The following is a 27,719-nucleotide window of genomic DNA, read 5'->3' as shown; positions in this document are numbered from 1 at the left end:
ATACGAAAACTTTAAATTCTAAAGCTGATGTCAGCAGCCCCCTATCAGGCAAACAGTGCAAAACTGTTTACAAACGGTGGAGAGGAACCACCAAAAAACTTAGAAAGAACCCAGGCCCAACCAGGGAAACCAGTTCCCCTCTGGCAAAAACTGCAGCATCTCTATCTATTATAATAGCAGTTGACAATTTGTAGTGAGGACTTGACGGGTCGCCGATTCCCTCTTTCAGCTCTACCTTCTCAGCTCCTGTCAGGTCGCCGCTTCCCTCTCTCAGCTCTACCACCACGTCTGGGCATGGACTGCATCCTGCTCGCTGTGGTAGCCTCAGAACAAAGACAAATTGCTTTCCTGCAGCTCAGTGGTTAAAGCATGGTGCTAGCAACGCCAATGTCATGGGTTCGATCCCAGGGATTGCACATACTATATAATGCTATGTAAGTCGCCCTGGATAAAAGCATCTGCCAAATGCATAAATGTAATTGTAAAAGAAAGCTGAGAGTAGAATACTGTTCTACATTCTTTGATGCAGAAAATACATCAGTTGTTCTGGAAAATGTTCCAGTTGATCTAACTAATGCAGCCTGAACCCTCAGAGAATTTGGATTATGGAAGTGTACTGTATGTAAGGTTGAAAAGATGCGTCTGTAATCTAGATTTAAACTGACAGAGTGTGTCTGCCTCCCTGACAGTACAAGGAAGACTGTTCCAAGTTTAGGTGCTAGATAGGAAAAGGATTCACCTGGACTTGATTTTGAAATTCTAGGTATTACCAACTGACCGGAGCCCTGAGAACGTAGAGAACGTGCAGGTCTCTAATACAAGAGAAGCTCACTCAGGTACTGAGGAGCTTAATTGTGTCAGGCTTTATGCTGTCGGTAATCAGAAAGATTTTAAAGTTAATGCGTTGCTTAATAGGTAACCAGTGAAATGTTGATAGAACTGGGCTAATATGCTCATACTTAGTTTGTGTAAGAACTCAAGTTGCTGCGTTTTGAAATAGCTGGAGTTTTTGTGATAGGCCCAAAGGGCAGCCATCTAATAGTGTGTTACAATAATCTAGTCATGATATCATGAACAAATGAATTAGGTTCTCTGCCTCTGTTGGTGACAGAATATGACCTAGTTTAAATATCTACATGTATCTATCTGACCATCTAATTACAGTAAATGTCTGTATATTTGACTATCTATCTGTCTGCTCAAAAATCTATCCGTCTGCCTGTGCATCTATCTATTTATCTTTCTGTCTGTCTTTCTGTCTGTCTGTCTGCCTGTCTGCCTATCTTTATGTCTCTCTATTTATCGGTCTGTCTTCTATCTATCTTTCTGTTTGTCTGACTGGCTGCATATCTGTCTGTCTGTCTGCCAATTGATCTGTCTGTCGTCTGTCTGTCTACTGTATCAATCAATGTACATGTATCTGTCTAAGTATATGTATCTCCGTCTCTCTTAGTCTACCTGTCTGTCTTTCTACCTGTCCGTCTATCTGTCTGTCTGTCTGTCCGTCTGTCTGTCTACCTGTCCGTCTGTCTGTCTGTCTGTCTGTCTGTACACCTAACTGTCTAACTGTGCATTTGTCTGTCTGCCTGTCTGTCTGTCTTCTATCTTTCTGTTTGTCTGCCTGCCTATTTTTCTGTCTGTCTCTCTTCTGTCTGTCTGTCTGTCTGTTTGTCTGTCTGTCTGTCTGTCTGTCTATCTGCCTGTCCATCCCTCCAACAAACCAGGCAGTCATGCGTCCATGCCACTTCCTCCTGAGTGGCAGCAGCGACTGAGAGACGCGTATCTTATGCATGCGTGAATGTTCTGCACCTCTGCACTGTTCAGACTACACGAAGAGACAGTGGCTGATGATGCAAAACTGACGGGGTTTCAAAGCAACATCTGTTACTGAGCTCAACATCATTAAGCTGGCTTGTAAATATCTGACATCTCTGTAGTGTCTTTCCGCTTTGATGTGCGACAGCCACCCAAAACACCGGTCAAAAGCAATTCACGGAGCTCTGACTTTGACATTTTCAGTCCCAAACATTTACATTCAGGGAAAACGCTAATAAAATCTCAAACAAGGCAAACAAACAGACTTAGCTGAATGAGTTTATGGAGTTTAAAGTTTTACAGCCTGTTGACATTTAAACATTTCAGTCAAGTAATGTATTATAACACTAGATATGGACTGCAAGCGATATGCTTTTATCAATAAGAGAGTTGCACAGTATCTTTCTTGCACGGATTAAATTAAGTCAGAAGAAGTGGGTTCTTTAAACAGACACGTCTGTTAATTATCAAGGCAGGTCCATCTATTTCACCAAATGGAAAATGTAACAGAAAATCTATTAGCTTTTGTTTATTACTGCAAAATACACTCAAATAAAAAAAGAAACAAATCAATAGCGCAGAGATAGGGTGAGGAAATAGATGAAAACAGAGACCACATGCAAAGTTTTTGGGATGACAACTCTGTTTATAAATACTAGAGTAGACACCAAAAAGTATCAATCTCTTTGTGAAGAGTCACCAAAGGACCAACAAAATCGATGACTAAAGTAATAATAACTAAAACACCACATTTCTAAACACAAATATAATCAAATTGGCTTTACATGGAATTTGAATTTAAATTATATTATAACAATTACTGTGTTTGTTACCAGACAGAAATGTGAAAGAGGAGCTCCTGGGAGGTGTTAATGAATAGAGTTTAAGACAGGTGGTCCTAAATAAGATGTGCAAAGGAACAGGATAGAGAGGAAATCTTATCTCTCAATCGCATACTCTAAATGTTGAACAGGCCTCGGGTCAGTAATTGAGAAACCAATATGGTTCCTCAGAGATCCGAGTTGCATCCGACAGCCAGCGTTCACTAACAGTTTCATATCTCACAACAAGGGCCGCCCAACTTGCATTTATGATTGTGTTCCACCTGCGAGCCAGAAATTATGAGTCATTTTTATGAGAAAGATGCCGGTATAAAGGGAACAAAAAAAAACTCATTAAAACAGTGCTGTGGGAAGATGTGAAATGCATGTTTAATTTTTTAAAACAAACAGAAAACTTACTACAATACAAGTACAACTAAAAATCTGCTGTCAGTCAACTTTATGAAGTTGAATTGAGGTGATTCTTGCTATGCTTTAATACAAATGAACAATTGTTGCAAAAATATCAAAAAATATCAAAAATATCACGTTTTTGCCGTGTCATACGACCCCATTAACTTCTGTCTGACCACAAATCTCACAAATCACATCACCAATGGTTGAAAACAATCACCAAGTACTGTGATTTAAAACTGAATGTATATAAATAAAAAAGATAACTAAGGGACTGTCATGTTTTTTTTTAAACATTTTGTAGCTAAACAGCTCTGGTTTTCTATTCAAATGTCAGCACTTTGGACATTTTGCCCAACATCCCTTTCAGGAAAAAGTCATTCTGGGACATGATGGTGAGTAAAATGTCTGATATTTAGTTGAACTACTGCTTAAACTACTGTTCTTGTATGATTAGAGCATTTTCACAAAATAAGGTTAGGGAGCTTTGGACAGATGAAGTCTTGCAGTTATTGCCTGTGAGGCTTAGCTCAAAATCCTATTTCCTCCCTCTTCCACTGTGACAAGGTCTCAGCGTGGTCCCTCGAATACAATATATGATGCAGACTTCTTCCTCTGATGGCAATTCATATGCTGAATATAAATAAAATGTTTCCCCATTGTGCTTCTGATCGCTAGTGCTACCACGGCGAGCGAGGACTGCCGTTTACATATTTTCCATCGCACAACAGGCGAGGAAAGCGCAGAATCCAACATACATTACAGATACAAAGAAACGCATGATGAATGCAAAATAGATCGGGGGGTTGACATAAATGAAACAGAAATAGGAAATAAAGAGCTTGCTCTTTCTCTCTGCGTTTTTCTCCGTCCCTGTTGAGCTATATTTGCTTTTTGTGGCTCTCAAAGGAGGAATGACTATGTTTTACATGGAAGTATTTTTCAACTCTAGTTTATAGCCAACGGCAAAAGTGCATCCAACACCAGGTGGAAGAAAGACATCTAGCATCTATCTGTATTGAATGTTCACGTGATGCCCTCAGCTCCAAACAGCATTGCAAACGTGTTTACTCTCAAATTTTTACATACACACAAATACCGTTAAAGCGATTTTTAACATCCACAAAGTTTGAATCTCTTTTGAAACCATCCGGGCCCCCAAAAGAGTTACAGATTCTTGTGTTCACCACTGTAGATTTCACAAACTCACAAAGGCACGTATGTAGATCAATGCCGCAGAATGGTCACAAGTTTGAGTGCCCTTCATTATATTTATACAGTTCCTCCACAGGTAGGAGATCCCATGCACACACATCTCAGCTTTTAGAAGTTTTTGCCACAAACGTATATATTGATACGAGAAACAGTGCTTGCCAGGTCTCCCTGACTACAGATGCCATGGAAACAAGGTCTCATGTGAAATAATGTCCTATTAGTGCTACAGTCTCCTCCGGTTTCTCTTTCTTTCCTCTCTAATACAAGCCCTTGAGCGCTCTTTGATCCTGGATGTTGCTTAGTTTGATCTAAAATGAATGCTCTTCTGAACAGGAACATCTTTATTAACCATATCAATCCAAATTTGACAACATCTTTGCAACTCCATAAGGAATTCAGTAGAATCTGAAATGAAAATACCATTTTCAATGCGGCCTTTTAGATAACATATGAATTCAAACTATGTCTTTCAAAACACTTCTCGAGAACATTACTGTTGATTCTGCAATTTAGTAAAGGACAGGACACTGAAGCTACGCATTGCATGCATACAGCACGCAATAATCTATTCCCTACTGATGCAATCAGCAGACAGACTCAGATGCACTGTAAAATGGGCCAGGTCTTTATATTCCTGCTAACATGGCATTTAGCGGCTTGGTAAAAATGCTTTTTGTTGTGTCTGCACAACTCACATGTCTGAATGGGAGGATCAGAGCTTTGAGCAGAAGGAACCCCTGCGGATTGAACAGCTTGTGATCACTTTTTACCTTGAGAGACTGAGGAGAAGCTGAGGAGAAGCTGTGATCTCACACGTTTGAGAAAAGGACCCAGACAGATGCCCAGAGAGGCTGCCTAGAGATGACTAATTTGACTAATACCTGAGGAGAATCGCTCTGCAGTCTGGGTGAAATGCGAGACTGCTGGATATAGAAGACATCTTATATGTAAAAATGAGAAAAGGTCTAAATAGTTTCATTGCTTTTCTGATGCAACATGACCACGTTATCTTATATGATGACATACATTTTTTATAATTAAATCACATAAGTATCCAAATACTGATGAGCAAAACGTCTGTTTTTATGATACCATTTAGCCAAATATAGATCCTACATATTTCCTGTTGTTATGAGTGGATTGCAGATCCATTAAGCACAAATCTTCTAACAGTCAAACTCTGTAAAAAAGTTTTTTCTGCCTTAATTTCAGAAAATTCAGTGAGAGAAACTTAATTAAACAAATTCATACATCTGTAAATCTTAGCATTAAATATTATTTAGTTAAGAAAAAGTTATTGATTTAGTACAAACTTGCTATGGCTGGTCCTGTTAAGTCCAGCGAATGTGAAATGTATGTTTGTTCTGGACTCCTCTGTACTGTAACTCACTTTGACTGGAATATAAAAACAACCACTAATAAAAGCTTGACTGTAGACTATATCATTCTCTTCGCTCTATTCAAATTCATTTCAGTGCCAGTATAGACCCAGGATCACAGATCTAAACTGATAAAAGCTGGCGATACAACAAATGCAAAGTGCCCAGAGGGGAACCTGTCTGTGGTGTATCAGAAGCATAAAATTCCAGATATCAGAAATATTTCTTACAAGTTGTAGGCTCACAGAAGTTATTGTTGAATCAGCACTAGAGCTATCAAATCCTATCCGATTGCTGAAACTGTAACTCTTTTATCAAATCCTTAGAAAAACAGTCAAAGTTGAGAGTTCAAAAGCACGGCTCACAGAGGCCTCTAAGTAGAGCTGAGCTCTAGAGATCCACAACAGTTTCCTGTTTAGTACACTCTTAAAAATGATGTGTTAAAAACGAACACAACATATGTGTAAAAGGATTTGTAACACATGTTGTGTTACTACAGACACATGATGTGTAAATATTGAGCTCAACTGTTTACACAATAACTGTGTTAAACACATTTAGTAGCCTATGTTTTAACATAATTATATAAAAGGAATATTTTCTGCTGCAAATACTCAACGGGCGATGTCAACTTTAACGACCGGATTTATTTATCATGTTGCAAATGTGAATAAAGCATTTTAACTCGCTGTGGAAACACAACTGTTGGGACTGCGGGAATGTTCTTGCTGCGCCTGCGCAGTGGCGTTCTTTTCCAACCGACGCTCTGCCAGCCGTCAGAAATGCATCTGTCTGCCTCAGGTGAGTGAATAGGATTAAACGTGTAAATTAATAAATATTTCTCCACCAAACATTAGAAAGATTTGTGTTAATTGTCCAGGAAACATAATTTGTTTGTTTTAACCGTTGTTATGCCGTTTCCATGTTCCGTAGCCGAATATGTTTTGTGCGTTTAACATTAACGTTAGCGTCAATAGGCCAGCGAGCTCTTACGCTTCGCAAAGCTGTTTAGGTAACGTTATTTATTTATTTAATGGGTATGACTGCTAATGATTGTTCTTAAAATACTTAAAGGTTATGCATGGCACCTTATGTTTGAACTCCTAACATTCTTTTACCATAAACTATGCAGTGGTTAAAACGACGTTCTAGCGATGAGTGCTGTGTGGTTTAAAAAAGCGCGCGACTTGGTTTGTGCTAAATTAACGTTAACTTTCTTGTTACTGACTATTTAAAATGTATTGATAACGCGATTACCGTTTACGTTTTCTCATGATTAAATTATGACTTGTATGATTATGGCATTATAATATGGTGTTATATCTTTTATCTAGGTAATGGAAGACAATGATCAAATCACGTTTACTCTAACAATTTTACACCGAGTCGACTGTCTTCATAGACGGGAAGGAAACATGGAGAAAACTATTCACAGTTGGAAGTGTTGGAGAACTGATTAACTCAGCCAAAACTGACCTATCTCAACAAGTATCTATTGATCGCATACTGAGATTTGACGCAGATTTTCAAGAATTTATTGACATCGATGTTAATTCAGAAGTGAAGGAGCTTGACAAATTCCAAATATATTATACTGCTAGTGCTACTGCTAGTACCTCACAGGATCCATTTGAAGGGAGATTTGAGTCATTACTGGTGAGTTTATAATTATCCAATTTATAATTGTCAAAGTAAACATTTTAATTGTATTTTTTTTCTTCTTAGTCTCATTCAACAGATGTAAGCCGGACTGTCACCACAACTGGTCTGCTGACACTGCTCATGGAAAAGGCCCCGACAATCTTGAGAGAACATGAAGACACAAAGACACTGTCAATTTCTTCGAGATAACAGATATGAGATGTTTTATAATATTTGATGTATGTTTTTTTTTTTTAAAGTGTTTGATGAATTTGTTGTATGATTAATGTTTTTAAAATGCTTATTTTTCTATCAACAGTATTTTAACAGTATTAATTCCATGTTAAAACCAAAAGAATTGCTAAATAAACAGTATTTGAACCGTATTCAATGCTTCAGTGCGATTTCATGATAACTACATATTGTATTCTGATCTAGCTTTTTCAATAATCTTTTATAATAAAATAATAAGTAATAAATACGTAACACACAGTTGTGTTAGATGTATACAAAAATTACACATTAATGTGTTCACCAAAATAACACATTTGTCTGTATGTTTTCATAACACATATTCTGTGTTGTCTTTAACACAATATGTGTTGTCCCTGAGCACACTCAGAGCATGTGTTGAAAACGACACATGTTGTGTTGTTTTCAACACATTTGTTTTAAGAGTGTAGACAGAAGATCTCGACTAGCTTTGTACAAAAGGTAAAACATTTTTTTTTGGCTATTATCAAGAATTATAAACCGTAATGGCCCTAAATAATGTCTAACTTTACAGAACTGACATGTTTGCCCTTCATTCAAACAACTATTAATGATGTATTAAATGTTGTATGTATGTTGTTCAGTTGTTCTTGGAGTAAAATACCCGTAAAGATGGTTATATTGTGATGGCTGGGGCGCCACAGAAAAATTTAAATTTGTTAAGTAAAATGACATCGTTTTCATGTTATTTTGAACCCAACTTGTAACCTGTTATGTGAAAATTCTGTGAAATAAAATTATGTTATATTTACTGAGAACAGCTTTAAAACTTAAATGTAAATTAAAAAAATAATAATAAAAAAATAAAATATAATGTGATGGATTATAAACAAAATAGTAAAAACCTATATATATTTTAATCAATAAACACTTGAGATTTCTTTGTTTGTTTTTCTAAGCTTTTATGTATTCTCTGATACTCTGGTGGTCTGCCTTTTTGCCAAATAGTAGAGTTTCTTTGATTGTTTTTTTTTAACACAAGGAGTCATTGCAAATATTGTGCAAACATGGCCTCTGGACATCACTTTTATCCATCACTGTAGATCCAACAATATGCCAAAGTAGTACAATTGAAGATTGCAATTTTTGCCTAAATAAATCGAGATAATGTATTTAATGCAAAAACTCAGCGCACATGGTGTTGCTGTCCTTATCTTAACTAGAAATTAAAAGTTCACCTTTCCACTTAAGCAGATAAAGTGCACTCCTTCAGACGTCCTGAAATCACAGTGTGGTTTGATTTACATCATACTGAGTACTGTCTGCAAAACACTCTTATTGTTTAAAACTATGATCTGTGAAACTATAAAATGACTAAAAAGTAGTTAAGAGCCTCTTTGGCTTGCAGAGCTAAAATGCCATGCTCTGGTCTACCCCAGGAGACTGAAAAACTCGAATGCATCTTGACAAATAAAAGCAGAGAAAGCAATTCAAAGTAATTTGATGAAAAACTTCAGGGATATCGAAATACAACAGCCCTCCACTTGATTTTTTCTGCTTTATTAGTTTTGTAGAGCTTTTTGAAAACCTATTTCGATGTTTGTCAAAGCGATGGGGAGATTGAGATTAATATAAGACAATAAAGAACGTTTAATTCAAAATAGATTTAGGCTCAGCTTTCCTATGATATCCAAATCTAAGAGATGGAGGCCACCCGGGTGAGATTAAGAGGGCTATTGATTACGTCGTGCGGCGGTCCATACGTGCACACTTTGTTCATGCTGTTCATACAAACTCTCCACACCTGCAACCACATAAATGTCAAACCCACTTCATACGCCTCTTAGACATTCCACTATTGATTTCTTTCCTTCACTTTTCACTCAAAAGATGCCGCTATGACCTTATTTCTTCCTCTACTAATGCTTAGCACACAGGACTCCATAAAAACTGTTTTACTGAGCAGAAGTGTTCAACAGACGGCTTATGGACTTTCTTTTCCTGGGTTATACAGACACACAACCTCCATTAATGTGTGTCCTGCGACGTTACTGTACTTGAATACAGAGAGAACTGAATCCCTCACAAAATTACACTTCAGATTTTTTTTCAACAGCTTCTTGTACAATTCTAGCATAGCAAATTTTTACAAACGTAAGGCAGATGACTTATAAGAGCAGAAAAGCATTCGGCAATGTCCCGCATGCCCATGGCATAACATTCCCAACGCAAGGATACAAGATCAATATCCAATCAAACGTTCAGGACCTAAAGCAAATGTGCACTGAGGTGATGTTTGTTAGACAACCCTGGCTGGTGTATTTTAAGCAAGACTGGAAAGCAGCTGGGTACCTGACACTTAACAATGTTTATATGTTTCCTTTGCTTTTATCTTCACACAGTCCATATCGACACACTGACGCTGAATAGTAAGCGAATGTTGGTAAGAGATAGAGAAAAGTAAGGCTTTCAAAATCCTGCTTCCAAAGACACCGGGTGGCTGTTTTTTTGAGGTGTGGAGATCATCCGATGAGTCAAAAGTTGACGCTCTTGCAAAAGTTAAACTGGCAGCAAAATCATAAAATACATTTCTATATCACTTCAACTCTCCCACCTTAAACTATCATTTAAACTCATTTAAAGAAATAAAAGTTATTTAAGCATTTCTTAATGCAACTTGAATTCCACCTTAAATATATCTCACTGTGTATGATTACCAGAGATGATCCTACCTATATGCAGACTACGCAGGTTGCGTAGGGCCCCTGCACCACCAGGGGGCCCCCTTGAGTACCAAACACTATTGTAAACAAGACACTTGAAGATTCAACTTTAGAGGAAACATTTGGAAATTTCAATACTTTTATAATCATTTTTAATACTTCATTTATGTAATTACTGCAACATACTCGGATACAATGCAATGGGCGGCAGACCCACCATATTACGTTTGCCCATAATAGGCTAATATGTCATTTTTAGTTTGTGCCATCTGGAGAATCATAGATGTGTCTTTTTCGTATGCTTATCTGAGAAAACTGTATTTATCATGCTTTTTTTTGTTATTTTCTGGCTCACAAAATGGACCTCAAAACAAAATGCTAAAAAATGTTTCCCTGTACAACCTCTACGTTGTAATGTTGCCATGTAAGCTGGCCTGAAAACAGTTTCCCTAGCAGGTACCTTTACACAAATCTGTTCAAAGTTACCGGTGGGGAGAAAATCAAGCCTTGCGTTTGAGATAAACCCTGAAGTAAAGTTCTCCTAAAAATAAACTACAGATGTCTTTCAGTTACATACATTTTAGATGTAAAATTTGCCTAACTGCCGCGCCGCTGTGATAAATATATAACGTTCCCCTTTACAGCAGAAACATTCTTGAAAAGGACAAATTTGCAGCGATACTCGGAAGCACTGTGTCCTCAAACATGCTGTTCGCCTTCAGCTTCCTTTAAAGCGTTTTAAAAGCTTCTAAAAGAATTATCTCATCTGGAAATGTACCAACGGACAAGTAAAAAGAAGATAACCAGGCCTGGAGCTCTGGGAGTCCAGAGGCTTAAAAATAGCATCAGCCATCAAAGACAAGGCACAAGAAGCCAGGGAGATGGGGCGAGATTGGTTTGCTTGTGTCTTGAATGCTCTGTCTTCCATTCCTCACTGGGAGAAGTCGCAGGAAGAATGAGGGACAGATAATCAAGTGCGGGCGTGCAGTGGGCTGGTGCATTGTGGGAAGTGGAAAGAGCAGAAGCTCTTTAATAGATTAGAAGTGATCGTGTAGCGGAACCCCCACAGGGAGCCGACAGCCAAGCCGGCACTCATGTTTCGGGCAGCTCCCTCTTGCCATTTCGCACGACCCTAAAACCCAAAGAAGCATTTGCATGTCAACCCCCAGGACTATAAACAAGCAAAGAGCAGAGAGTGAAAAAAAGAATGAAGGAAAAAACTCAATTTTGAACGGTGAATAATGATGCAATTTAGCTTTGAAATGATGAAGGCTAGTGCATAGAGTTGATGTGAAGTGATGTGATTTACACTGGATTTGTGAAAAATATTCAAATGTTCGGAGGGGATCACATCACAAACTCAAAGGGAGAGAGAGAGAGACCGTATGTTTGGCTATTTTAAAGTGTTACATTTGGATGCAAGTGGTACACGACAGACTGGTCTACGGTTAGTTTAGAGGGAATGTGAGGCCAATTTTTGCATTCTTGAGCTCAGTAAGAAGACAATCACTGTGCAATCACACTTTATTTCAGCCTATCTATCAGTACTGGGGAAATCTTGCCAAGCTACACACTACTCATAACCAAATGTAGTTAATGTGCAAAGTACTATTCAAAGAGAGACTTTTTTCTGGGCCAAGAACTAGTTTTCGAAATGAATGAAGCTCGAAAATGCTAAAAATATTAAATTAACTAGATTAAATTTACACCGAAGCAAGAAAAAAATCTATTTACAACATTAACATAATTATACTACTAATGGATGGATGGATGGATAATATATTAAATTAAATTGATAAATTATAAAATCTAATACATAAATAATACATAAATTAATTCATGTGATTAATAAATAAATACAATTATATAAAGAATTTAAAAAGCAACTATGAAAAAATATAAATTCTAATGCTACATACATTAGGAAAAGAGGACAGTTTAAGCTGCAAAGGTAGTTGTGCCAACCATTGACATACACCGAAGCTGTATTGGGCGTTGATTTGTGGGTCAAAACTGCTGCCATATTGTAGAGCTGTGGATTAAAACCACAATAACATTAACATTTCCCAACCAATTCAAGCAGTTTATCTATGTGGAGTACAAATGTTTCCATATCTCTAAAAAAAGTTTCAATCTTGATATTCATTGTCTTTAAGAATTGCGAGAACTTTTTAACATTTATCTGGATTATAATAACTGTAGAATCTCCCCTAATGTAATATAGTTTAATGCGGGTGAAATTGGATTTTCTCTCATTATTTTAGCTTTGACTTGTGTTCCAGATCAGAACAGAGCATCACACAGTAAGACAGCCCATCACAGCAGCAAGCCAAAGCGCTCAATATGGCTTCTGTGTACGCTCATGGTTCCAACAATGCAACAAAGACCACAGATCCATTGTTTGTGTAACGCTACATCATTAAAAAATGCCGCTAGACTACGAAAACAGCTGAACTGAAAAATGTACTCAAGTTAGTATCATTGCTTTAAGTTAATTACTCCCCAACACTGCTTTCTACCCATGCCTGAGTAATCCATCTGTGTGGGATGCAGATGGATCCCTAAACACCTGTGTCAACCCGAATGGAACCATGTGCTAAACACAGCTGCACCCCAAGCAAGACTCGAGAAGTCAGGTGACAAAGCCACATACACTTCATATCAGTAGATTTCATCCGTCAATCTGAAATTTCTATCGAACCAAACCCAAGCCCTACTCCAAAATAACCAACCCTGAACAATCCTAGCCATCCAGCTGAGAGTGGAGTTTGGTATTGGTTTATAAATATGGCAGCCAGCATGGGATTGAACGACAGATAATGAGGCATTGTGGGATTTAAATGCCTCTTTGCAGCAGGGTGCAGGGGTCATCCTGCGAGAGAGACATCGGCGCTGGGAAATCCTAATGGTACAGACATCATGCCATTATGCTACAAATTACCTACCGGCATTAGTGTCACCCTCGGCCCAATCATTTTCCAGCCAAGATCAATCCTAGCTGGGGTCTAGGCGGCCCTCCTCGGGGGCCTGTCCTGGCAATTAGCTATCGATTTTTTTAGCCTTTTATTTTCTGAGGCCTCCGCTCCGGCAGCACTGTGCCACTTTCTCAAAGCTGCCACATCAGGCTGGAGGGTGCGAAGGAGCTGAGACGGTGAGCGATCCTGTCAGGAGGTGAGGAAATACAGGCCGAGCGGCAGGTAGTCACAAACCTGGGCCACAGAGGTGAATAGATTTGAATAGAGTGTGTTGAAATGGGTCAATGGTGTTGACAAACCATGAGCTTTGACACACATTCACATTTGAGTTTTAAATGAAAAAATAAGTGTCTAAAAATAAGTCTACTTTGACTTTTTGTCCTTTTATTGATATAAGCCCTATGGTGGGTGACACAGGACTAAGATTTTGTCACGTTTTCGCTAGGAGATAATGCATTTATGAAACGAGTCTGTCGAGCAGTTTGTCTGTTTAGGGCTAGTGTAGAAACAGCACGGTGAATTCCATACAAGAGGACCAGCATGCAAATAGAAATAGCTCATTCTAAGGTAATAAAAACATAACGCTTCATTATGTAAGGTCTTTATACACCTCTGAACACATAGCTATGTAAATTATATAGTATTTCTATCAATAGATTCTCAGAAAAATGTGACACACTGGACCTTTAAATTGAATTGCACTGCCCTGTTTATTTCCATTATAAGAGCCGTACTGTAACCACCATCCTTGCTTTTTGTCGAAAGAGCTTAACTTGTATTCAACGTTCCTATAAGCTGTTGAAAACCTCCACATGTGCAACGAAGAACCCAGAAAGCCTTCTACAAAGTTCACAAACAGAAAAAAACAAAGAGCAGACCAGAAGTAAAGGCAACTGAGAAATGAAGATATTTTCCACAACAAAAATAGCTTGTGGTAATGGAGAAAAGAGAAAAAGAGAGCGAGTGAATAAAGGCCTGCCAGAGCTGTTGCTGTTTCCTCAGTTATCACCACGCACAGAAATGTCAGAGAGCTGCAACGTTTTCCCCCTATAGGCAACTGTCCTCCCAATCCAGAGCAAAATAAACATATCACTGACACACGTTAAAGAGTCAGGTGGAGAAAAAGCACCGAGTACCACAGGTTCATTGTTTCCACCTTTTCCTGCACACCTTGAGACCTAAAGAAAACAGTCGACATTGACCCACTTAACTTAATGAACGGCCTTGATATTGCTGCGCACAATTCATCAGTGCATGTGAGAAAACAACATTGGTTTCTGTAGCTCTAATGGGTTTCTAATTGGTCACTAGGTTTGGTTACCTGGGAACACACAAATCAAACATGTTTTACACAGATCTCACATTTTAAAGAACTTTTCATAATCAAATGAACTTCTGATGGATATGCTGTTTAATACGCAAACACGGGTATATCACATACTGGAAGTCAAATACAACACTGATGAAACGCTTCATAAAACGTTCAACACCATAAAAACACGTGTCACGCAGTCACGTACGGCCCTGCAACTTGTTGAAAAGGCAGCCTGCAGACACCTTCACTAATCAGACACCGTGCTGAGCCCTTTAATTTCTAACCTGCGCCAGCGGTCATGCTGATTAAAACAAGCGGGGGGCAGAAAATCACCAACCCGAGTCCCGGGTGGTTTAACCGCTGATTAATGTCGGCTTCTTTAAAAAGCTCTTCATTCCCATTTTTCACTTCCCCTCCGGACACACACTGGCGCAGCCTCGTGTTTAACGGGACCTTTGAAAAGAGGCGGTAAAAAACCTAAACAAATTCATCCTGCCGCTCGAGATTTCTTCATGGCGGGGGAGGCACGCTGTGCGCATCTGTACCCGCGCAAACGTAGGTTTAAAGAGAAGAAAGGAAGTCACGGAAGAAACCCCCGGGACCCTGCTGCGCGCACCTGCACCAACAATGCACTGCACGCGCTCTTCGGGTGGAACATGATAATGCCAATGTAAAGAGAAATTGTGCATCTCAGACAGACCGCGGCCGGGCCATGACGTTATAAGAAAATGAAAGAGACTTAGTTGATTGATATTTGGGATAATGGAGACACTGAAAGCCGTTTTATGGGTGAATAGCGTGAGGCTTTTGAAATGCTTAAATGTAAAACATAAATTTATTTCCTGGAAAAGGGGTTATAATAGAGAGGCAATAGACATTAAAATGGATCTACTCCCCATAATTCATGTGTCTGCCCATTAAGGTATCTTAAAAGGTAATATAGACGGAAAACAAAATTGTTGCAAAGATGTATAAAGCAATAATACGGTGTGCCAAAAAATGAATTAATATGATTTGAAAGGAGCTCTCAATTTTGTTAGAGATGAATTGCATTTATACAGACAGCAACATACCATTTTTTACAAAACACACTTTTAGATAAGAGTCACAAATCAAAGTCAAATTTACAGTTCAGTTCGCGACATTCTTCAAAATATCTTGTTTTGTGTTTAGTGGAAGAAAGTCAAACATGTTTGAAATGACAAGAGGGTGAGTCAATGGTGACAGAATTACAATCTTTGGGTCAACTATTTCTTTCAAACGTTGAGAATTTCAGTACAAATACACACACTTGATATAACCAGGGCTGGAAAATGTAATATGTGGGGATGAAGTCTAGGGAGTGGGCGGAGGTCCACCTGAAAACGTAGATGATTTCCATCTTTTATCCATAAGATGGCCTCCCAGTGCTATGCACATTAATTCATGGGATATTTTGCATCTATCATTTTAAAATATAAAATATGAGTTTCTTCTCTAAATCTCTGCCATTTCCTCCACTGACAGTAAACGGTTGTTTCAAACAATAAGGCACTCAAGACACAGTGTTATAGTGTAAATATAATCACAACAGCTGCTAACAACGTCCTTCAGCAGTGATTATAATCACAATATAGCACAGTCGCTCATACCTTACTGCTTAACAAATACGGACACACGTACTGTATATTTAAATAATACGCACCGTTGGACTAAAGCCCCAGAAACAGTGGTGGCCTGTGGGTGTTTATTCTCTCCCTGGATGCATGAAGGTCTAACTTTAATTTCATTAAGTCTTTGACTTTAATTTCATTTCCTCCTTTGGCGATTAGATAAACCCACTCTGTTTAACTAAGTTACAGCAACTCTGGAGGCGGGCGTACTGTTTCCCGCTGTTAGGGCTTCTCATCTCCTTCCACCTTAACTCACTCCTGACTGTGCTCGCATTAACATTTTAAATGTATCCGTTCCGCAAACACGCACATCATGTCCTCCTACCCTACATGTGAGCAGCAGTGCGCAGACTCATGTCGCAACCGTGATGTTTTCCTGAAAAAAAAACATGATATTATCTCACCTCCCCGTCATATTGAGGAAGACCATGTTAGTCGGAGGAACGGGGGCAAGTTTAATTCACGGTATATTTTTGGTGTGAATGTGGTTGATGGTGGTGTGTAAAGTCCACCTTTTTAACTCACCGAAACCAAATTTCTTACGTTTTGCGGTTTCCATGGTGACAGCAGACAAACCGCATAAAAACAGAGTGGGTAGAAGAGAAAGAGGCGAAATGTAATGATGGAATAGCTGAGGAGTAGTGGGGAAAATGATGGAAGGATTGTGAAATGAAAGTGTACTACAAGGCCTCTAAGGACGAGTTGTGTCTGAATGAATTTCTCATTTCTGGAGGGCAGGGGGCTGCAAACTGAAGCGAGTGTCATCCAGTTTGTAAATGGTCCAATTCTTTTTTGATTTATCAGACACATCATGAAAACAATGTAGCATTCTCTGGTGGCAAGACAAACGCATGCTGCCACTTCTGAGAAATGCTTGCGATTAGCTTGACATGTGTCCTAGGCTGTAAAGATACAAAGTCTCAGATAAAGTGTTCAGTCATTAGGGATGACTTTGAAAGTGACTTCAATTTCAAAAATATAAAAGCTGTATTTGTCTTATTTTTTGCTAGGTGGAGACAAGCAAACCATTTCGTAATGTTTTGCCAAGATTATTAGAAAAAATATCCCTGCTCGAAAAAGCAATGCACCATCATAGATTTTGATGCGATCACCCAAAATCCCTGCTGACCATTAAAGAAATTGTAATGGTTTTAAAAGGATTTGTATTGGTTTTAATCGAAACTGTAATGGTGTCTACAGGTATGAGATGGATTCTATTGGTGGGATGGTAAATCCCAATGGAACAATGCCCAAAACACACCATAAAAAAGAATTTTGTAATGGTTATAATGGAAAAAGGCTATTGGGTTGTAAGCTATATCTAATAGGAACCATTAGAATTTCTGTGATGGTTTCTATTGGGTTTCTGTGTCATCCCACCAATCCATCTAATACCAATAGAAACCATTATAATTTCCCTTAAAACCATTACAATTCCCATAATAACCATTACATCTAAAACATTTTCTTTTGTGTTTTTGGCAGGGTTGTATCCTGTTTTAAGCAGGGATAAAAATCAGCCCTTGTTAAAACTGACCATGGTTTTACTACAGTAACCATAAAGGTACTTGTAGTAAAACTTTAGCACTCAAAAACGTACTATTGTCTCAATACAGCAACCATAGTTTAACCATCATATCCGTATTAAAATTATGGTACTACAATGGGAACCACCAGAAAAACACAGTTACTACACTTGAACTCTAATAAAACCATAGTTAAATTTTCCTAAGAGAGGTCTTTAACAATGTGCTTTGGATTCATTCAAATCCCTAACCGCAAGCATAAGCAACAGTGTTACAAGCACTGTGCCAAGAGAGAGAGAGAACAAACAATATTAACATTCCTTTTCTCGCACAAGCTGTGTCCCATCAAACTGAACCAAAATGATCTCTCCAGTCACTGCTTTTAACAATGACCTTAGGGCCCTCAGCCAACTTTTTCCTCCACTTTCTTCCTCCAGTAATCAGTTCCCTCGACACATTCATTCCACCACAGGACATGACCACTGTTAGAGAAAGAGCTATAGGTCAGAGAAACATACCTGTGGGCGAGCCCTCCAGAACCTCCCCAGAGTAACGTGGCTCCTTGAAGATCGGTCTGTTGTCATTCTGGTCAATAACAGACACGTCCAGGTCCACCGGTCCCTCTACCAACTTCCCACTGAGGTCAGTTGTGGATACTTGGAGCTGTAGGAAAGAGAGAATATATGGGTTACCTAAAAAGATAGAGGAGAGAAGATTCAGCATTTCACCATTTCGGAAAGTTATTTAAAATTTACCAAAAGGAAACACAGGAAACATTTTCATTTTTAATGGTGCGAATGAGAAATCTTTTCATGAAAGAGATTTTTAATGAAACCATTTACATAATTTGATTAAATCACAACTTTATTTAAAATTTAAATATTCTGTTCACACCATGTTTACTTTCTCATGTTCTTCACTAACACTTCTTTAACTTATGAGCGGCAAAACTGTTGATTGTGGTTGAAAATACACCACATGAAAGGTAAATTCTTAATCTGTTTTTGGATGTGAGAAAGACATCAACTTGGTCTGAATGTTGTTAAAAATAAATCTGCATACCCCCAATGTCACGCATAATGCAATTCAATTTAGAAGGTCTGGAAAACAGGTAGAACACCAAAACCATGCATCCAACTATCCATAAGGCAAATTAAGTTGCTAAAATTATTAACAACAGTCAGTTAACAAGTGTATATTAGTACCTCAGAGTTCCATGAGGTACCAAATGTATACATATCTGTACCCAACTAGCACATTAATACCTCTGGGCATCATCCCAGCAACGGCATGGTTACATTTTTGACCATTTTGTCTGACAGTTTAGTAGTTAAATATATGGTAAAATATTGTTAAACAATGGTAAAACATTTGTGAGAACGTTCTAAAACTTTATTTTTAGTCCGAATTTTTAAAAAGCTTTAAATAAAAATCATCCTCTGGGTCATAAAAGTACCCACAGTTCAAGAAACAACCCAGGATGGACAGACACACAATCTAACAAATGTAATTGTATCATAAAATACCGTCACGGTGGTGAAATTATAAAATATGACTAATCTCAGCATCCTGTGTCTCACCACTGTTTCTGATAGATAGAAAATGGATAAAAAGACAGACAGGGAGTGGTAGAAAAGAAAAGTATGGGGTCTTTAGGCCTCATGGGTAATGGCTACCTTCGCTATCCATGGTCAGCAATTATTGGGGGATCTGAGTGGAGATGAGTGTTTGTCTGTGATTGAGACTGTCTGCTATAATGGTGTTGAGATGAAGAGACACATAGGAAGAACTGATTATAGTTCTCTGAAACAGGCTCACACATTTAAAAAGGACTATACCACATGATCAAACTGTACTGCTATTGGTTTTTGGCTCCGTGGTGCTGTTATTGAGCAGTACGGACAGATTAACATGCAGTATCTACATCGGCTTGACAAGAAAGAAAAAGATATTTGGAATAATACTAGTGAGAATTGTAGGACCTTATTGACTACCACAGGGGTTCCCAAACTTTTCAGACCACGACCCCCAATATTAGACTGCTGACGACCCGCGACCCCCCTCCCTCCTCCCCCTCCTTTCTCCTCTTTGTGTTTTCCTCCGACAGCTTGTAAGGATTTGCGATTTGGTTACATACTGACAGAGCTAAAACAAAAAGGAACACAATCTCTAAGCCAAGCTATTTTATTAACAAATTATGGACAAAAACAAATACATCCCATAACTGTGAAATGCTTAAAGACAGAATACGAACAAGCTGCCTGTAACACGCATACAACAATAACTTTGTATTCAGAAAAAACGCCTAATGTGATGGATGGGCGCTGTGCGCGGAGCAAAGCAGATCGCCACCCGCAGATCATATTCCACGTTAAGCCGTGAACTGTGTTTATTCTTAATGTAAGTCAGCACGGAGAATGTCTATTCGCATAAATACGTTGAGCCAAATTGCATGAGTACATCCAACGCGGCTTTCGACGACTGTGGATATTCCAGCGCAACAGAAACCCAGAACTCGAACAGTTCTATCAGCGCATCTTCCATATCTGACGCCAGATTATTTGCCGTGGTTACATTAAACGGTGACCTTATCCAGTCATATTGGTCGGGAAGTTTTATTTCCAGTTTATTTAAATTATCCTAAATTTATACTCGCATCATTACTACCTTTTTTAACATATACAATTTTTTTTTTTAATTAAGTTTCTGTAAATCATCTCGCGACCCCCTAGCCCCCCACAACGCGACCCCCACTTTGGGAACCACTGGACTACCATAATAGAAAAAAAATATGGTAGTCAGATATGGCCCAGAACCAATTGCATTCCTAAATTCAAAATATTTTGGGTGCAGCAGAACAAAAAAGTTATACAATAATTTGTCCTATTATTGTAGTCAAAAGGATCGAATTTTAGTAACTGAACAACAGCGCTACCCATCGACCTGCATTGTTTTTGTCCATACAATGGAAGTAAATGGGTACCAGCGTTGTTTGGTTACAAACACTCTTCAAAAATGTTTCTTTTGTGTACTGCTAAAGAAAGTCATACCCACAGATTTGGAGTGACAAGTTAATGAGAAAATAATGACAGAATTTTCATTTTTGGGTGAACTTTCACTTTAATAGTATTGAACATAAGACAAAACACGCCATAAACCAAGCCAAAACAACTGAAATGTATTATTTCTTGGTGTTTGGTTAAGTGATTTCTATGTACTGTATACTGTAGTTATTCCAAGCTCTTGAATATTTTATTGGGTAGAAAATCATCCATATACATATGCATTTGATTCCAATGAAAGAACACAGACTGATAAAATGTGAATCTGGACCACATAACCAGTCTTAAGTAGCACTGCCAACACTGTGTTTCTATGATTAACAACTTCAAATGTGATTTTCTCAATATCTTTGTTTTTGCAACCTCAGATTCCAGAGCTTTAAATAATTGTTTCCCTGCCAAATATTGTCATATCCTAACAAACCATACATTAATGGAAAGCCTATTTATCCAGCTTTCATGTGATGTAGCCTATACAGCTCAATTTAAAAAAAGTAGAAAAGTTTTTGTTGTCCAATGTGGATAAAAACATCTGCCAAATGCATAATTAACACATGTAAAGAACTAGATACTATTCTAGGGAGTACAAATGTTTGAACAAAATGTTCATGTCTTTTTCTTGAATTAAACAACTAAAACCTTTTAGAGTATATTAAAATGATGAAGCATTTGTTTTAAAAAACTTTTTTGACATATTGCCAGGAAACAAGCCCACCGCGAGTACCCTCGGCTGAACTCTTGTGTGCCTGCGGGGTTCTACATGAATACTGAATGGTCTCTAATAGTGTGCTTGGACTGTTAAGTTATGTTTCTACTCTGCTCCTCCTCACCATCCCATTTTCTCAGTTCTTGTTAGCCTGACTGGAACAGAAAACCTCCCTCAGAAGAACAGCTGAACCGTGCTCAAGGTGACAGAAAGAGAATGAAAATTTTAAAATCTGTACACAGCCTAAAAAACAGCGGAGATAAAACAGGAGAGGGTCATGTAGGGAAAATAAGGGAAAACGAGAAAGGAAACGACAGCGTGGGCACGCGTCTGGAGGTGTCGCACGTGAAGAAGAGGAGAGAAGGAAGATTTATCTGCTTTTCACAGTGTGAGGTTTCACAAGAGCCCGCCTGAGAGTGTGGTGATGGCTAAGACACTAACATCTGCCTCGCTTCTCTGCCTACGAGCTGATGCTCCCCGAAGCCCACATCACTTATTCATTCCACCCATCTCCTAGCGTAGCCGCAACTGCGTGCGTTCCGGACGCCCCTGGGAGCCGCGCATCGAAAAGCAAAAAGGCGAAACACGCAGCGTGTTCCATCTCTGGGCCTCAAAAAAACACAAACACGGCGAGCGCAATACCCCAGGACACATATGTTACTGCTTACTCGACGTGCCTCAGAAATTGACCCGGAAAGAACGTTAACCCACAGCAAATCACTGTCTCATCAAAGAGCTTGGAAGTCCCCTACTGTGCGTCCTAACACTCCCCTGTAGCACAGTTATTTTTATTTGCGCACCTGCAAACAACGCTGAAGCATCATTTTGCTTCTTCAGTAGACAGGCATTCATACACTACGATCTATTTAGGGGGGCTACATCCCACCAATCTTTCATCTCACCTCGCTTGAAAAACTACGATGAACTTGGCTGTCAGCATCCATAAAAGTCTGTGATTATACGATCACTTTTAAGGTTTGCTGGGTACATGCTACCCCACAGATAGCTGTGGTAGAAAATTGTTTTTATTCTAGAGAAATCAAATCAAATACTATAGTAGTCAATGGAGACCAAGAACTGATTGGTTACAAGCATTCTTCCAAACATCTTTCTCTGTGTTCATCAGAACAAAGACATTTATGCAGATTTGGAACAACTCGAGGAGGAGTAAACTATGACAGTGTTTAGATTTTTGGGTGAAGAGTCCCTTTAAGAATGATCTTTACAGCCCTTCTTCGGTGCCAAACGTTAGTGTGAAGTGTTGAAAAATGATGCTGATAGGGCCAAATCCTCTCCTTTGTTCTCTTTGAAAACTCTCAACTACACATCTTCTCTGGCTCTGAGTTGGAACATTAAGAGCTCAAATTAGCAGCCCATCACTCTGTACCCGATAACGGATTATGAGTGTCCCCTCCCTTCTCACCTCAGTGGAAATGACCAATGATGGCACTTGCCATTTTGCATTAACAAAAGAGCCCATCAGGAATGATCCATTAAGCTGAGTGGCCAGAAACGGGGGAGTTCCTCACTCTGCCCTCACATTACCCAAGTGCTGAAATTGTTGCCAATAATACATGCCATCACTTTCACGTGTCTTGCAGAGGAGCGGGTCGGTTACTTTGTCTGACCCGGACCAGCAAGATCATGAGTCTACAACACAAGAGCCAATATTGACCGTTTTTAATAGGAATTAAATGCGTATTATCGACAAGACTAGACTAGACTAGACTAGACTAGACTAGACTAGACTACTAGACTAGACTACAATACAATAAAATATATTCCTAAAAACACAAGTGCTGTTGTTTCTTTTCAATGTTGTAAAAATGTTTGCTTAAAAAAATCCTTTTCAAATAAGAGATCACATTAAAACAAAAATGTCATGTTTATGTATTTTAGCAAAACAATACAGCTTTATGAAAAATCTTCTCAGCGTGTGCTGTCAAAAAACTAACTTTTGCACTTTATATGCAAAAAATATCGAAACAAAACTCATTGTAAATTACACTATAGCGGCATACACATTACAGCGGTAATCAACATCATTACACCCAGTCAGACCCCCTAGTGTGGCTCATTTTCTGTAAAACAGACAATCTCAACACAACAGCAGCTCAGGCTGGATACGTTCAGCATGTCAAGAATTGTGTGCACACATTGCATCAACTATACAATCATTTATACAGGCGCTAGGAAGGCCCGAGGGGGAGGGGGAGGTTTAGGTAAGATATCCTGATATCTTTTCCCACGAAGACATCTGCCATAGATGGCACTATTTAACATTCCAGCTGTTATTGTTTTCAACCGATCGCCTTTCTTTTTTTCTCTCCCTTTATCCTGCTTTTCTTTGACTCGCATCTGAGGGATGTTTACAGCCCCGTCAAGTGCACTTATACCCTGCTGGTGTTCATTCGACCCCTGTGAACACAGAGACACAGGAGACAAACAAGAGCTCCTTGGTTTCTCAGGGCAGTCGGCGTGTCCTGGTGATCCAGTACAAAACAAACTGTGGCAACACGCTGAAATCACTCAGATCAGATTCTGAGGACGACAGTGAATTGACAAGGGCAGTTGCTGTGTATTCACATCAGTTTACCAAAACACGCTCATTGCCTGCGCTGGTACGATTCGGGCATCTGGTGGTCGACATGTAGCCTGCCGGTTACGCTAGAATGAAGCTAACGTCAGTCTGTGTCATTTGCTTACACCACATCTGTCCACATTTGTTCTTTGTGACGTTATCTTTCTCCCAGTCTCATTTCTCATGTTCTGTCACGGATGCAAAAAATGTCACATTTGTTACATAATGCATCCAGTTTTACATGCATTTGGCAGAGTCAGTTAAGCTAGAAACTCTACCGATTGAGAAGCAGAAACATAACAATTATGCAAAGAGTATTCACCTGTATTTTGTTTTTACTACTTCATTTATTATTATTAGTATTAAACAAACTGTAACATTATTCTGTGACAGTAGTAGAAATTGTTTTGATCAGCTGTCTAACCCACACAAGGGGGCCATTATTCTGCCATAGGGGGCAAATTTGTACATACAATAACAGTGACTGACTCACGACACAATGAAGCAGCTGAGAAATGTGATTATGTTTACAACTATGTGTACAACACTCATCACACTAAAGCTCATTAGTTGTGTGTACAAAAGCAGCAGTAATCCAACTATTGGCTTTGCTAAAACAATTATATGAATAACAGGTTGCCACCTTGTAAACAGCTAAGTACCTTGACATGAATAATTACATATTAGAGGCATATTGTTTCCCAATTCCTAAAACACACAATTCACTCTGGCTGTGATTATCAATCTTATTGGTGACGTGGAAATAAGTCACTTTACTAACAGGCAATGTTTTCCAAACGTGCATATAAATATGAAACAAAGAGAAGTCAAATATATTATTTACAAAGCCATTAAGAAAGTTATACAAAGGCAAAATGACAGAATTATTGGTGTTAATTCATGTTCCCAACAGCTCAACTTGTAAAGAAAGGTGCTAGAAACACTTTGGTACCTAGGAACACAAACTGAAAGACTTGAATGCATTGTACATTGGTTTATATAAATGTAAATTATTTTATTAGATACAAATATTTTTAAAAAAATCTAACGTTTGGGATTTAACAAATATCACAGCTACACTGTTTATATTCTAAAGGCAAAAGGTTAGATTCCTGCAGCCTCCGTGAACATTCAGATCAAGCTCTTTATATTCAAATGAATGGAAAAGTGAATGGGGTTGGATGCAAATGAGAATTTGTGTGAACTATCAGACTAAACTAGAAAATCATTACAGTGCACTTTTCACTGCGACACAAGCTTGAAGCATTTAATTGTTCTTGAGTTTCCTCGTGTGGAAGAACCGTAAGTCTTGTGTGAAAAGAGCAGATGTGCAGGGATCACAGATTCTGCTGCTCCGTCTCGAGTCATTCAGGATAGAAACTTCAGTTTCAAAGATTAGACACATGAAAAACACTGACGTGTCTCACTCCTGTCATCTCTATGAATTATTCTTATCTTTCCCCTCTGCTGTGCGTTGTGCATTATGTCAGTTTTAAACATCGTCGTGACATTTTGCCATTGACATGGTTCAGCAGATTACAAAGCTCTATGTTCATGTTAAAGCCTCCCGGTCGGGCTAAATTTACCCGACAGGGTCACAGCGAGAGACAGTCATCCTGGTGTGCCTGTGGAAATATTTCAGCTCATATCAGTCCACCGCAACGCTTAGTTCATACGAGTGTATGAGAGGAGAGCGACTTTATTTGAGTTCAAATAAATGTGAATGTGAATAAAACATGTCAGAAAGGCTCTTTTCTGCACATTTGAATAGTATTTTCTCTGCTTATTGAAACTTAATTGAGAGTGCAAAGAACTGAATTTGAAATAAGGTAGGAAATGGGGTAGAAGATTGTAAATTGAATGAATTTAAATTCAATATTGTGGGTTGCGGCAAATTCGATTCAAATTCCAACTCGTGAATTAAGAGCAGGCCAATTCTTAAATTCGGAATCTTGCCTGACCCTGAATGCATTCAGTTTGAAAATTTAATAATTTATCACTTTCTCCGAGTGACCATGAGACATTATTCTCATGGAAAGCCATGAGATCACATTATTGTCAAATAATATTCACCGATATTCTGTCCTGGTGCACTTTTCTAATGTATTCATTGCTCTCAAATCAATGCATTCCTCTATTTCCCTCTGAATAAATGGCTTCTTACAATAGCATCATGGGTATATTTAAACCTCAGCTGTATCACTAGCAGGGATTCATTAACAGCCAGGAGACAATGTCGTCCCTGAATAGAAGCTTCATGAAATCTGCTTTCTTAGTGCCTAAAAACAGCTGAATGTGGTGTTTCGATTTTTCATTTAAAAGAGAAGGTGAATGAAGGGGTCTTGAGTTCAATCCTCAGGAGATTTACCTATCTCCTCTGAGACACTGGGTCCTCTGAGTGCAGAATGCAAAAAGTTCTTCAAACAGGACAAAGCTTTCTCTATTATTTAGGCTTTCTTTGTCCCTTCGTGTAATTCAAGACTGTATCGATTGATATTTTCTACTAACACACTAAAGCAGAAGATATAAATAAACATCTTACATTAAACATCTTACTTTTTTTGGTAAAACCTCCAATATGCCTATGAAACTGGGAAAGTTCAGTTTAGATATGCTTACACTAATGGCTGGAATGCATTTCAAGACTTTTACAATCTAAACAGATTTTTTTTAACTAGACATCATACACTTGCAGACATTTGAAAAATATCAGATTGAAACACACTAACTGATCAAATTTGGAGACTGGCAAGACTTTATACAACAAGTCCAGACTAAAAATCGGGGGAAATCAGAGCAAAAGTCTTGTAGTGTATTTCAGCCTTTAGTAAAAATATAAACAATTGCTCATGGATTCCAAATGATATACATTAAAATATAAAACATGTCAATGTCTATAAGAAAGGTGATAAGACTCCAGGGAGAACAGATACAGCCGTCTGATAAAGTCAGCATTCCTGCCTCCCGCAGTTAAATAAATAATATAATAATGTCATTTTATCCCACTCAGCACATATTGTTTGTTGTACACAAAGTGTTAAAGTAAAGTGGACTTGAGACATCTTTTCAAGGAACTCCAGTGGGAAAACACTAATCCACAATTCCTGTTCACATCTGCCACGTGTCTACATGGACTTCAAAGAGGCGTCCAGGAGCAGCTTCACTACCCTGAGTGCTAGACTTATTTCTTGTGCGTTTCTGACGCTCCTTTCACAGTGAACAGCAGGGAGGACAGCAAACAGCAAACAGAAATGTGTATCGAGAGTAACGACGACAATAAAAACTCTCAAAAATGTGAAATTCATGTTGCACTATCACTATGCACACAGCACTATGAAGTGACGATGTGCCTTGTTTTGCAACAAAGACAGTGCAAGAGCCAAAGGCTGTAACTGTAGGTTTATTCATTTTGTGCATTAGAGAAGCACCTCTAATAAAGAAACATCTAAATCCTGACAGACGGGACGTTTTCTGATGCACAAGAAATCATGAATACTATCATGTCTGGTTGTATTACATCTTGTATTGTGGTTAAAGAGCCGCGAACAATACCTGAGCCAGAAATCAACCAGTCTGTCTGAGCATGATAGTAAAGTGGACTTTCAAAGTCCCCATGATTGAAAATAAAAAATCTTGAAATATAGCAGCGTTTATTGCAAATAGTTTACAAATGTGGGTCTT

General features: G+C 38.6%; 1 protein-coding gene across 1 annotated transcript in view; it reads right to left on the bottom strand.

Annotated features, from left to right (window-relative positions):
* cdh13 (cadherin 13, H-cadherin (heart)) overlaps window positions 1-27,719 on the bottom strand; it is a 255,361-nt gene that overhangs the window by 93,336 nt on the left and 134,306 nt on the right. Inside the window, exon 6 of the mRNA XM_056766740.1 lies at window positions 18,208-18,352. Within this exon, the coding sequence (XP_056622718.1) occupies window positions 18,208-18,352 (145 nt within the window). The remainder of the gene's footprint in view (window positions 1-18,207; window positions 18,353-27,719) is intronic.

The sequence above is a fragment of the Triplophysa dalaica genome, chromosome 14, assembly GCF_015846415.1.
Source record: "Triplophysa dalaica isolate WHDGS20190420 chromosome 14, ASM1584641v1, whole genome shotgun sequence".
Taxonomy (NCBI): Eukaryota; Metazoa; Chordata; class Actinopteri; order Cypriniformes; family Nemacheilidae; genus Triplophysa; species Triplophysa dalaica.
This window is presented reverse-complemented; position numbering and strand designations above follow the sequence as displayed.